The sequence below is a fragment of the Phyllostomus hastatus genome, unplaced genomic scaffold, assembly GCF_019186645.2.
Source record: "Phyllostomus hastatus isolate PE091 unplaced genomic scaffold, TTU_PhHast_1.1 phas_scaffold_1674, whole genome shotgun sequence".
NCBI classification, from domain to species: Eukaryota; Metazoa; Chordata; class Mammalia; order Chiroptera; family Phyllostomidae; genus Phyllostomus; species Phyllostomus hastatus.
This window is the reverse complement of record NW_025334011.1, coordinates 31,559,881-31,572,948: the sequence shown is the minus strand read 5'-3', so window position 1 is coordinate 31,572,948 and position 13,068 is coordinate 31,559,881. Positions and strand designations below refer to the sequence as shown.

Below are 13,068 nucleotides of genomic sequence, written 5' to 3'. Positions count from 1 at the left end.
TCCTGACTAGGAATCAAACTGGTAATGCTTTGGTTAGCAGGTCTGCATTCAATCCACTAAGCTACACCAGCCAGGGTTGTTTTGTTTTTAATTTATTTATTTTTATTGTTCAAGTACAGTTGTCTCCATTTTCCCACCACCTCTTTCCTCTACCCCATCTACCCCCACCTCCCATCCACCCTTAATCTTATCCTTCTTTGGCTTTGTCTGTGGGTTCTTTACACATGTTCTTGACGAACCTTCCCCGTCTTTCCCCCATTATCCCCCTCCCCTCTGGTTACTGTCCATTTGTTCTTTATTTCAGTGTCTCTGGTTATATTTTGCTTGTTTGTTTGTTTTGTTGATTAGGTTCTACTTATAGGTGAGATCATATGGTATTTATCTTTCACTGCCTGGCTTATTTCACTTAGCATAATGAAATTATGCTCCAGTTCCATCCATGCTGTTGCAGAGGGTAGGGGCTCCTTTCTGCTGCGTAGTATTCCACTGTATCGATGTACCATATTTTGTGAACCACTTGTTCACTGAGGGGCAATCAGAAATTCTTAAATACCCTTTAATAGTACAGTACAAGTGAGTTCTGCAATTAGAATTTTCTCTCAAGTAGTAGGAAAACACTGATTTTAGAGGTTGGTGGGCTTTTTGAGGACATATTCTGTGGTCTTTTTGCTGTTTTTGCTTATGTTTTAGCTTTCTAATTATAAATCTAACAGTATTGATTTTTTTAAAGAGTATAAACACTTTATATTTCACAATTTGTCCCCAAGAACTGGAGGGAAAGTAACATTGCACTGGCACAGTCACTGCTTTTCCTCTCTCAGTCCTCCCTCTCCTATTCCGTGATAAGTACTATAGTTCTGCCACAGAAAGTATGCCTGTCAGCTTAGATAACAAATGTTTGATTTCTTAATTATGTCAGATTGCCTTGCCCTTGGTTTCTTGCCCCTGTATACCATCATGTCTGGTGGATACTGCTATTTAGTTTTTGCCTACTTGTTCTCAGTGCTCCTTACTTTACTACTCAAAAGCCAGCCATGCTCAACGTTGTAAGATGTTTGATGGAGAGCAGATACAGGTTGTGGTACATACTGTTTACATTCTTTGGCTTCTTAAACCAAAGAATTGCCTTCAGTGGTGCTATAAATGAAGAGGCAGGACCTTAACAGCAAAAAAACAAAACAAAACAAAAAATGTATGTTAGGACTTCCAGCCAAGATGGAGGCATAGGTGGACACACCGTGCCTCCATGCACAAACAAGATAGGGACAACAACAATTCAGAAACAGAATAACATCCAGAACTGATAGAAAATTGATCTGAATGGAAGTCGGACAACCAAGAAGTTGAAATAGACCCGATCGTCCAGACCGGTAGGAGGGGCGGAGTCCGGCAGCCAGGCACCAGTCGAAACATGGAGAGCAGAGAGAGTTGGGACCGGGCACATAAGGCATCCGGGATGCGAAGGACCGCAGCGGGTGGACCCTGAGTGCTCAAGGGGCAGCTGGCAGACCCCGGCTAAAGGGTGGCAACCGGTAGACCCAGTGAGGTGGCGATTGTAAAGCAAGCCAGTGTGCATAACCCAGGATCCCAGTGCTGGGAAATAGAGCCTGGGGACACTGATTGAGGACACCTGTGGGAGTTGAGGTGCACGGAGAGACACCCAGCCTCACAGGAGGGGTCCTTGGAGGGTTCCACGGCGTGTACAAGCCCACCCACATGGGAATTGGCACCAGAGGGGCCCAGTTTGCTCGGGGGAAGCAGCAGAAGGGACTGAGGTCCCACAGAGAACGGAGCAAGCGCCATTGTTCCCTCTTGACCCTGCCCCCACATACAACGTCACAACCCAGCGACTGGGGTGCCCCGCCCTGGTGAACACCTAAGACTCTACCCCTTACTGTAACAGGCTCGACCAAACCAAAAAAAAAAAAAAAAAGAGAGAGAGTGAGAGAGAGATGGCTCAAACAGAAGAACAAATCAAAGCCCCAGAACCCATCCTTTTAAGCAACGGAGAGATAGCCAACCTATCAGATGCACAGTTCAAAACACTGGTGATCAAGATGCTCACAGAATTGGTTGATTTTGGTCGCAAATTAGATGAACAAATGAAGGCTACAATAAGTGAAATGAAGAAAAATGGACAGGGAACCAATAGTAATGGAATGAAAGCGGGGTCTCACATCAATGGACCTGAAGGAAGAAAAAAACAAACAACCAGAAAAGAATGAAGAAATAAGAATTCAAAAAAATGAGAAGCTTAGGAACCTCCAGGACATCTTTAAACGTTCCAACATCCAAATTATAGGGGTACCAGAAGGAGAAGAGGAAGAGCAACAAGTGGAAAAGTTATTTGAACAAATAATAAAGGAGAACGTCCCCAATCTGGCAAAGGAAATGGACTTCCAGGAAGTCCAGGAAGCTCAGAGTCCCAAAGAAGTTGGACCCAAGAAGGAACACACCAAGGCACATCATAATTACATTAGCCAAGGTAAAAATAAAGGAGGGAATCCTAGAAGCAGCAAGAGACAAGGAGATAGTAACCTACAAAGGAGTTCCCATCAAACTGTCAGCTGATTTCTCAAAAGAGATCTTATAGGCAAGAAGGGGCTGGAAAGAAGTATTCCAAGTCATGAAAGGCAAGGACCTACATCCCAGATTGCTCTATCCAGCAAAACTTGCATTTACAGATGAAGTGCTTCTCAGATAAGGTCAAGTTAAAGGAGTTCATCATCACCAAGCCCTTATTTTATGAAATGTTAAAGGGACTTATCTAAGAAAAAGAAGATAAAAAAACATGTATAGTAAAATGACAGCAAACTCACAATTATTAAGAACCACACCTAAAACAAAACCAAAAGAAACTAAGCAAACAACTAGAATAGGAACAGAACCACAGAAATGGAGATCACATGGAGGCTTAGCAACAGGAGAGTGGGAGGAGGAGAAAAGGGGGAAAACGTATGGAGAATAAGTAGCATAGATGGTAGGTAGAAAATAGACAGGGGGAGGGAAAGAATAGTATGGGAAATGTAGAAGTTAAAGAACTTATGACACATGGACATGAACTAAAGGGGGGGAATGTGGGTGGGAGAGGGTGTACAGGGTGGAGGGGAGTGAAGGGGGAAATGGGACAACTGTAATAGTCTAATCAATAAAATATATCTTAAAAAACATTTTAAATAATTAAATTCTTATAAAAATAAAAGTTGCAGTCTCATACCTCATTTTGGTATACATTTTGTAGTTATTTTAATTTTTCCCATCTATGTCACTATGTTGTTCAAAATAGCCTTAAAAATCAGTGCATAATATTTCATGATATGTTAAGGTCAACTGCTGTTTTGTTTTTGTTTTTGTTTTTGTTTTTGTTTTCTGAAAGATATGTAACCCTTGAGAAAGATAAGTCTTTACGGGGAACTACTGTTGGCTGTTTCAAAATCAGAGCCAATGGTCTCTTAAGCACTTTACTATGTATTTTGTTCTTGATGAATTATAGGTCCTGGTGTAATAGATGTATCTTGGTCTGTAATTTACAATTGATAACTTAATATTCAGATTGGAAATTCATCTTTAGAAATTTTAGATTTTATTTGTCATCTTCTATATTATAGTCATTGAATAACCAATCTGTTTGGTAAGCTATATAAATTTTATTTTAAAGAAATGGTTCTCTTGAATATGGGATAATTCATGTATTCCTTTGATACCATGATAAAAGAAGTGGAGAGATTAAGCAGAAAGGAAAAAGGATTCGTGGACATGGATAACTGTGGTGATTGCAGGGGTTGGGGCACTGTATAAGAGGACTAACTGGTAATGGAAAAAAATACAATTAAAAATAAAAAAGTGGACAGCTGCCTCAGAGGCCCAAACACACACAATTTTTAAATACAATTTTAAGGGGTTCATGAATAATTAAAACTGTTGTTGATCTTAAAGATAATTTTCCAGCAACTATAGTTCTGGCTCTTAACACAGTTAATTGTGTGTTAGTTCATATACATCCAAATCTTTATTCAGCTGCTTGTAAATGAATCCTAGAGTAAGGTTTGTTGCTATTTGAATACATCTGATGAGTTATAATATTTTCATTCTAGGGAAAAGTCAAGTTTGTATCTGAGAATTATACAGCTAACTATATTAGCCCATCTTCTGGCTATGATTGCCACGTGGCTGCAAATACTAACAAGGTTTCTCGCAAGACAAGTCATTTTCGTGCCTTTGAACTGAGTCAGGTATAAATCATTTTTAAGGTACATTTCTGTGTCTAATGTGTTCAGTTTCAGGACTGGGTGGGTTGCCATCAGCTTGATACATAAGGAATTCTGTAGTGCTACCCTGATTATAATTCTTTTTTCTTTCAGTATTACCTGTATGAACTTTCAGGCAGCACTGTTACTGAGCGACCTAGACAAATTCATCCTTATGTAATTGTTGCTTTTCAGTACAGAGAACCTAAAAAAATGGCAGCACCAACTCATAAAAGCAGGTAAGTAATTACATACATACTTTGTTTTACTGTATTTGTTTACTTTGCTCTTATAAAATTGCTTCTTTTTTTCCCCTAGACTTGAACTCAGTGAAAATGGTAAGGAATTATTTAATTGATTCTTTTAAGTTTTTTAAGTAAATATTTTGTTCATAAATAAAATAATTTATTTTTTTCTTACCCTCGTTTCTTAAAGCTCTCATCTCTCCATGGAAAGGAAAATTAATTATTCAAGGCTGTTTGTTGTGTGAAATAACTCTGTGGTCCTCTTATGGTATAGTGGTTCCAACACAACTGTAAGTACTGAATTTGCGTTCTTTACTAATGCTTGTATAATTTTTAAAATTCTGATTTTTTAATTCTTGCTTGTTGGCACTGGTATGAAATATAGCAATTGTATTTGGTTTTAGATTAGAGTACTTCTGGCCCAGATACATAGAGTATCTAGGATCATGACACAGGAGACATAAATTCATATCTAAATTCTGACCTTGGCCTTAAAATAAGTGTTTTATAACCTTTGACAACTCACTCTTTAAATTTTAGTATTTTAATCCATTCATGGGAAAATGATTTGATACTAGAAGTTGGATTTTCCCCCCCAAAATTGAATTTGCCTAGATAGTAGATACAGCATATTATAGCCACTTAATTATATTACTGAGTCTTTATTAAGATTTGCAGTATTTGATTTTCTAATAGTCACATGATTTTCCTAGACTGGTATAGTATTAGAGTAGCTGCTGTGTATTTACATTATAATGAATTATATTTTCCTTTGGAGAACAGTGAAGGGCATCTTATGAAATATTTTTAGTCTGTCCTTAGTAATGAAAACCATTGAAAAGTAGACTTAACTTAATTGAAATATAAGATGAAACTGATGTGCTATTTGAATTAATTTTTTATTGGCCTTATTTAAGGAGAGGGAGAGATATTATCCATAGAATAAAGTAAGTATTCTGTGAATGAATAAATGACAAAGAAGGGAAAGATCTTTTTACTATAGAATATAACTAATAAGTGTAGATAGAATGATGGAATTAGAAAATCACCATGGGCAACACCAGTTGGAGCAATCATGGGCAATCAGTGGATACTTAAAATAGTAGGTGAAAGTTTGATGGTATATACTTATCTCCCAGTATTTTCCCACAACTTACTTATTAATTACAAAGAGAAAAATACAGGTTTTACAGTGGGAAAAAAAACTGCCGATACCATCTTAACTAAGCACTTATCATTGTCAGGAATGGAATTAGTATTTTTGTGCATCACATCAGGAAGCACATGAATAACATGATATCATTTCTGTGGTATTCCTGCCACTCAGATCAGGAGGAAACAGACATACCAAGATTGAGAGACATTCTGCAAAATAAATGGTGTACATTGTTCAGAAATACAAAGTCATTAAAGATAAAGACAGACAGACTCTTCTAGTTTGAAGGAGACTAAAGAGACATATCCTTAATGTAGTGTAATCCTGATAGGAGCCTGGTCAATAAAAAACTTTTCTTCTGTTATAAAGGACCTCAGTGAGACAGTTGGCAAAATTTGAATAAGGTCTATAGGTTAATTAATTGTATTATACCATTGTTAACTTCTTGATTTTGCTAATCGTTTTGTAGTTGTATAGGGAAATGTCCTTTTTTTTAAGGAAACTTGGAGACGTATTTAGGGAGCAAGAGGGCATCTGTAACCCTGTAAGTATTTCAAAATTAGTTTTAAAGAAGGAAAAAGAATTCAGGTGAAATTATGCAAAAGTTTTGGTGTGGTTTGTTCTGTTACATTGCATGGTAGGCAGTGAAATATTGGCAAAAGTTTTCAATCGGTACATTAAAAATTCTCATTACAGTATGCATAATTCTTCCACACATTGGAGTATTTTGTTTATACCAAAAATACATATATTTAGAAAAATATGAACAAATTTGCAGACCGTGGTTTATGGTGTCATATATTTGAAAATCTATTATATATATATATAATTTGACCTGGAGTTTACCAATTTAAAGGTTGTTTTTTGTGGTTACAATATTTTTGTTGGCATTTATAGTAGAAAAACAAATATTGTGTATGAAACTATAGAGAGTTTCAATGTTTATTATATTGCATGATATTGTTTTGTTTTTTAGACCACATGAACTAGATTTTACGTATGTAATGAAAGTGTCGTCTTTGAAAAAAAGACTACCAGAAGCTGCCTTTAGAAAACAGAATTATTTGGAGCAGCAAAAAGGTCAGTTCAAATATAATGAATGATACACTGTATGTCTGGAGCTTTGTTCCAATTATTTACCCCTCTTATGCATACACTAAATTTTTTGTTTTTCTTTAAGTGATTCTTAAAATTTAAGTCTTTTGTGAAAGTTGCAGAGTTGCTATGTGATTCAGTTCCCTGGAGGCCAGCTAGAAAGTATGTAACGTAGTTTCGTCTAAGATTGCAAAGTCTAGCTTTAATAAGAGTATTGAGGGTTTTAAGTAAACAGATATGCTTACAAATAGTTGAAGACTCATAACTATTTCTTTTGAGGAGAACAGAGTTTTTATGATTTTTGTTTTTATTAATGTATATACTTTTTATTGTAATTAAATTTACTGGTGTGGCATTGGTTAATAAGATTATATAAGTTTCAAATGTACTATACCTATATACATCACCTATATAGTGCATTGTATGCTCATCATCCTAGTTACATACTTCTAAATGAGAGGGAAAAAGCAGAAAGAATGAAATGGAAGTGTCTCTCTCATTCAGATTAATTCACTGAACATTGATGTATATATTATTTATATAATGTTTTATTTGCCTTATTATAGTAGTATCTATATAAATGAAAGAATTGTTTTCAAATAGTTTATATAGTAATTTTATTAAGGTGTTTTATAATGAACATTGGGTGATAATTTTTTTAAATCATATTTTTAGTTTTTCTTTTGTCTTACTATATAAAATGAATAAATTGAATATAAAAAAAGCCTAATAACATTTTAAAGTAAGAAATGTTCTGTTTTTCTGATTTTGTCCAGTCTGTTGCCAAGATATGTGCTTCAATATGTATGAAGTTGAACTATCAAACAAACAAGGGGAAAAAATAGATAAAGTAACAGAAGTCATTAAAAATAAGCAATTGGTAAGAATGATCAATTTAAAATAATTATTTTTTTCTTAAATTAAGAATTTGATATCTAATTAATAGTTGTTATGCCTAAATTAAATCATTTTAGCTTGCTGAAAGGATTTTTATCCTTTAATATTTATTGACATTATTGACATTTATGGACTGACATTTTCATCTTCTTTGCATCTTAGTTTATACTTCACTAGTCAGTTTATACTACTGATTTTTAAGAATAAAAGGACAATTTTTCTCATTCCTTTTTTTTTTGTTTGCTCTATGACGAAAGAATTGAGTAGATCCCTAGTTGTTTTGAATTAATCAAAGGACCACTTGTGAGACAGTTCTTTAAAAGTGACCTGTGTCCATCCATAGGTTTATAAGGGGCGGGATGCAGGTGGGTGGAAAACATTGCTGCTTCTACTATTTTCTAGTGTAGAAAGTGATGCTCTACTGAGGAATAGATAATATCCAAAGACTTCTGTTATGTTAACCAGGGTTCCTCAGTGTGAGGGTAGAAGTAGTCGCTAACTCTCTACTGAGTGATTCCTAAACTTCCCAAAGGAGATGGTATAAGTGTTAGGGCAGTGATCAAACAAGTTCTGAGCCCTTTACTGACATGATGGACTGTCCCCCAAAGTAAGTAACAAGAAATCAATAAATTAAAGTAGAAAGTGTGTAGAAGCTGTGAAGGTAAGCTGTCTTAGGGATAGTGTCAGTTAACATACTTTAAGTTCCTTGTAACAGAAATCCAAACTGGCTTAAACAATAAAGAGATTTAACAGGCTTGACTTTTCAATTCTAGGTGATAAGGCAAGTTCAACTACTGTTTGCTCAGGACTTTCTCTTTCAGCTCCACCCTCATCTGTGTGATAGTTTCACCCTGAGACTACTAGTCAGGGCTACTGCTCTCCGTTTTCAAAGAGAGAGAGAGGCCGAGATGGAAAGGGAAAATGGGGGAAGGAAGGGAGGGAGAAAGAAAGATGGGAGGAAGGGGGAGGGAGGGAGGGTGGGGAGAGAGATCTGTACATCTTCAGTAACTGCAAAGGAAGTGGATTACACTAATTAGCTCTAACCACTGAGAGCTCACCTTCCAAAATCGGGTATGAGGTTAGACCCACCCAAACTGCAGTGGTACTCCACAGCAGAGAACTGTCTCTCTGTAGTAAGGAGTTGGAATGGGCAACATTGGATGCTGACTGGATAACTATTCAATATCTATTATAGAATTGTAGGCTATAATATTTGAAGAACCATAGTTGATTTTATTTTTGGAAGTTAGAGGAATAAAGTCCAAAGATGCTTTAAAAAAATACATCAGTGAAGGGACTACTTGTGAGTGCTTATAGTATTGAAAGTAATAGAGACTTGGTGCAGAACTTGGCTTTGAAACCTGTTAAGTAATACTAGTTATAGAAATTACACATCACTTAAGGTCCTCTTCAGTGCTCCATACTTTTCTTGCTTCATATATTACGCATAATTTTTATATATCAGTCTTCTCAGTCAGACGCTGAGTTTCTTGAAGGCAAGTATCATGTCTTAAACATCTTTGACACCTTGGTATATAGTGGATGAGCAATAAATAACCCTAGAATAAATTGTGTGTGGGCTTGTACCTAGAACACTGAACTTCAAGAACAGTACAGAGCAAGGTCTCTTTTTAAAGGGGAGTTAAGCACATGTGTGGCTAGATATTTTTTGTGTGTAAACATCTAGAAGTACACATTGAAAAACTTCTGTGATTTCTTCCCATAAAGTTTAAAATAGGAATTTTATGTAGCCCTGTCAACACATAATATGAGAGTCTAATAATTTATACTACATATTTCTATTTTCATTTGCATATTTTTTGAAGATAGGTATGGTTTCACGTAGATAGGGATTTTGCTTTTATCTATTTTACAAAACTAAAATGCAGAACAGTGTAGAAAACTAATTATTGTCACTTTTTTACATCAATAGAAAATGAAACAAGAACTATACCTGTTTGTAATTTAATAGATACCAAAGCTGTGGGTATATGTAGTTATTGATATATTTATTTAGTAATTCTTTCTTGAGTGCTTACTATGTGCCAGAGGCAAAAGTAAAAAATAGTTCCTCCCATCAAGGAACTTGAAGACGTGGGGACAAAGATGTAAACTATTAAATGCGTAGGGGCTATAATAGAAGGGTATGGAAACTCACAATGATGATTTTTATGTGAATGAATTACCAGTGTCAAAACTGAGTTCTGCTATAGTAATTAGAACTAAGAAATATTAGAAAAATATTTTTTCATACTTGAAATATTAATTTGTCAATTTGCCATAGTTTTAGGCTTCTGACCCATCAATTTTTAAAGTAGAATATTTTATCATTGTATTTTCTTTAGTTTTTTTTTTTTAAATGGAAAATTATCATATAAGCTTTGGGTTTTATCCTTGTTATGGGTATATAGGCTTTAGAAATGGTGAGTAACAGAAAAGATTAACTATTTTTATGATTTAGAATGATGGTGCTTAGATAAACTCCCCAATTTGCCGTAAACATTAAAATGTCAAGGTTTGTTTCTTTTGTGTTTGTTTGTTTGTTTGTTTGTTTGTTTTGAGCTCAAGATTCCACCGAAGACTGGTGGGGGGGGAAGGAGAGAAATAATTTATTTTCATCTGCATTTTCTATTGCCTCAGGAGCTAATTATGTTCTTTTCTATTATTCCATCTCTGAATGCTGTGGAAAGGATTCTTTTATTAGATAGAATCTTCTAGTCTTTCTAGTTTCAGTATTCTGTGACATGTTGTGTATAAATATGAGCTTAAGCTGCTAATCATAGATCTAATTCACCTTGGATTTGTAGTAGCTAAATTAATAGATCTGCTACTTAGCAGTATGAAATGTTAAAATCTCAATGAAAAAAATGAAAAAGTCTTTTCTGATGAGTTTGTCATTATCCTAAAACTAACCCTTGATGTTCTAGTTGGCTCTAATTGGGCCAAGATTAATTGAGCACTAAAGGGACTTGCAATTCCAAATACTGGGGGCAAAATTCTCCTGATTCCCATAAACACTAATATTTCAAGATATTTATTTATTTACCTACATTTACTTTGCTTTCAGAGAATTTTGAGTGTGGTTGAGGGAGGAGAGGAACTAAATCTTCTCTTTTTTTTTAATGTTCAAGGCACTCATCAAATGCTTAGAAGATCGCGGGGTTTTCATTTTACTTACATCATCAGCCTTAATATCAGAAACAAGTAAGGACAACTTTTTTAAAAAACTATTTTTCAGTATGTTTACCTTTTGTTTCATAAGGCCAGCAACCTAACTTGTCTTCTGATTCTCATTCTGTATAGATTTTGGAGATGAGCTTATGGCTGTGCATGGATTACATTTATTCCATTCATCCCTGTCAACAGGTAAGGGCACAGTGGCTTCCATTTCACTAAATCTGTTGCATATTTTTTGTCCTCATCTTACTTTACCTGTAAACCCTAGTAAGTATTCTTTTAAATAACCCTTCCTTTAACCTCCCAGGTCAGATGAGATCGTCAATTCTTCCCCTTTTCATGCTTATTCTTCCCTCTGAGCTTCATACCCAGATGTCCTCCTAACAATTTTTTCAGTTAAGATGTCTCTGATGTTCCTCAAATTCAGCATATTCAAAACTGAATTTATTTGGTTTTGAACAATAATAGCCGGGGGAATAATAGTGTTATAACTCTGTATGGTGACAGGTGGTTACTAGACTTAATGGTGATTGCTTTGTAAGGCATAGAAATGTTGAATCACTACATTATCCACCTGAAACTAATACAATATTTTATGTCAACTATGATTAAAAGTGATTTGAAAATAAATAAAAATTCATCTTAAAAAAAAAACAATACTAGCTAGGAGGTACTTTTGTCAGTCTACCAAATAAGTAGGACTCATGACCTTCACAGATGCAGTTCTCTGTCTGGACTACTTGTCCTTCCCTTTTATTGGGTGGCGATTACCTCCGTAGTGCAAAAAATGTTACTAATACAGTAAATAAATAGATAATACAACTTATCTGTGGTATTAAAATTTTAGAGGGCAGTTAGGAAATGAAGTCTAAAAAGGTTCTTGGCATGGGGGAGCTGGATAAATGAATAAAATCAAGAGAAGCTCTGACCTAGTCTGGTCTGTTATCTGTCAGGTGTCAGTTTAAATATTATCACTTTATGATTCCCCATCACCACTCTGACCTCAGTGAGTACCCTAGGCTTATCATTCATTGAATTTAAGTATTTATTTGTATATGATTAAATGCCTGCCTTTCTTGTACCCTTATGTATCCTTACTGCCTAGCAATGCCAAGCACATAAAAAATAATAAATGTTTGCTCAACAAGCAAGTAAAGTGAAATGAGTCATTTCTTTTTATTGTCTGAGGAAATTGTCCTCCTTGCCTTATAATCACATTCTAAACATAAATTTGTGTGTAGATTTATAGAGCAACAACCAATACAAAAAATGTTTTTAAAGTTGATTTCATAAAATTACATTCCATTATTCAAAACAGAGAACTACATGTTCTTTGGCATCACTTTTTTCGACTAAGCAATGCATTACCAATTATAATAATATAATGGCAACAGGTGTTTGTACTTTCAAGCATTTACCATGTCAGGTTTTGTGGTAGGTATGCAGTAACTGATTTAGCAGCCCTTAAAATAGGTATTTTTATTATGATCATTTCAAAGATGAGGGAACAGAGACTTAAACTTGCCCATCGTCAAACAACCAACTCTCGAGCTGGCTTCTAACTCCTTTCCAATACTCCTCCGTCTTCTGTCAGATCTCTGACTTCATTCTTATTTTTAAATGTAAACTACTGCCCTGGCTGGTGTGGCTCAGTGGATTGAGTGCCAGCCTGCAAATCAAAGGGTCATCAGTTCTATCAATTCCCAGTCTAGGGCACTTGCCTGGGTTGCAGGCTAAGTCCCCAGTAAGGGGTGTGCAAGAGGCAACCACACATTAATGTTTCTCTCCCTGTCTTCCTCTCTCCCTTCCCCTCTCTAAAAATAAATAAATGAAATCTTTAAAAAAAAATTTGTAATGTAAATTACCATTCAAATAAGAAACATCACTGCCTGTACCATTTGGTGTTTAAGAGCACAGGATTTGTTTGAATAAACATTGGATAGTTATATCGCAGTGCGCACCCCCTCCAATTCATTAAGACATTTTCTATATATGGTTTTTCAGAGGGTCAGAACTAAGGTTATTTGTTTTAAATTGATAGGCACTTTGCTTAGCAGACCTAAAAAGTTCTATTTCATAGATTTTATAATAGTCTATTACAGATCATTTTGGGTTCTGCCTTTCTAAAAATTTCTTAAACTTACCAGAGAGCATGCTTACTGACTTTAGAGGGGGGAGGAGAAAGGGAAAGGAGGGAGAGAGAGATGGAGACAAACACCTATGTGAGAGAGAAATATCAGTTGGTTGCCTC

At 35.3% G+C, this 13,068-nt stretch overlaps 1 protein-coding gene across 4 annotated transcripts in view; it reads left to right on the top strand.

The window, feature by feature from the left end:
- The window catches only part of TASOR2 (transcription activation suppressor family member 2), a 79,362-nt gene that overhangs the window by 29,964 nt on the left and 36,330 nt on the right, over positions 1-13,068 (top strand). For 3 of the 4 annotated variants that reach the window (XM_045857849.1, XM_045857850.1, XM_045857848.1), the window contains 8 exons: positions 4,095-4,232; positions 4,362-4,486; positions 4,566-4,585; positions 4,683-4,782; positions 6,625-6,728; positions 7,520-7,623; positions 10,772-10,844; positions 10,944-11,006. In XM_045857849.1, the coding sequence (XP_045713805.1) occupies positions 4,095-4,232; positions 4,362-4,486; positions 4,566-4,585; positions 4,683-4,782; positions 6,625-6,728; positions 7,520-7,623; positions 10,772-10,844; positions 10,944-11,006 (727 nt within the window). The other variant, XM_045857851.1, reaches the window with a different exon arrangement.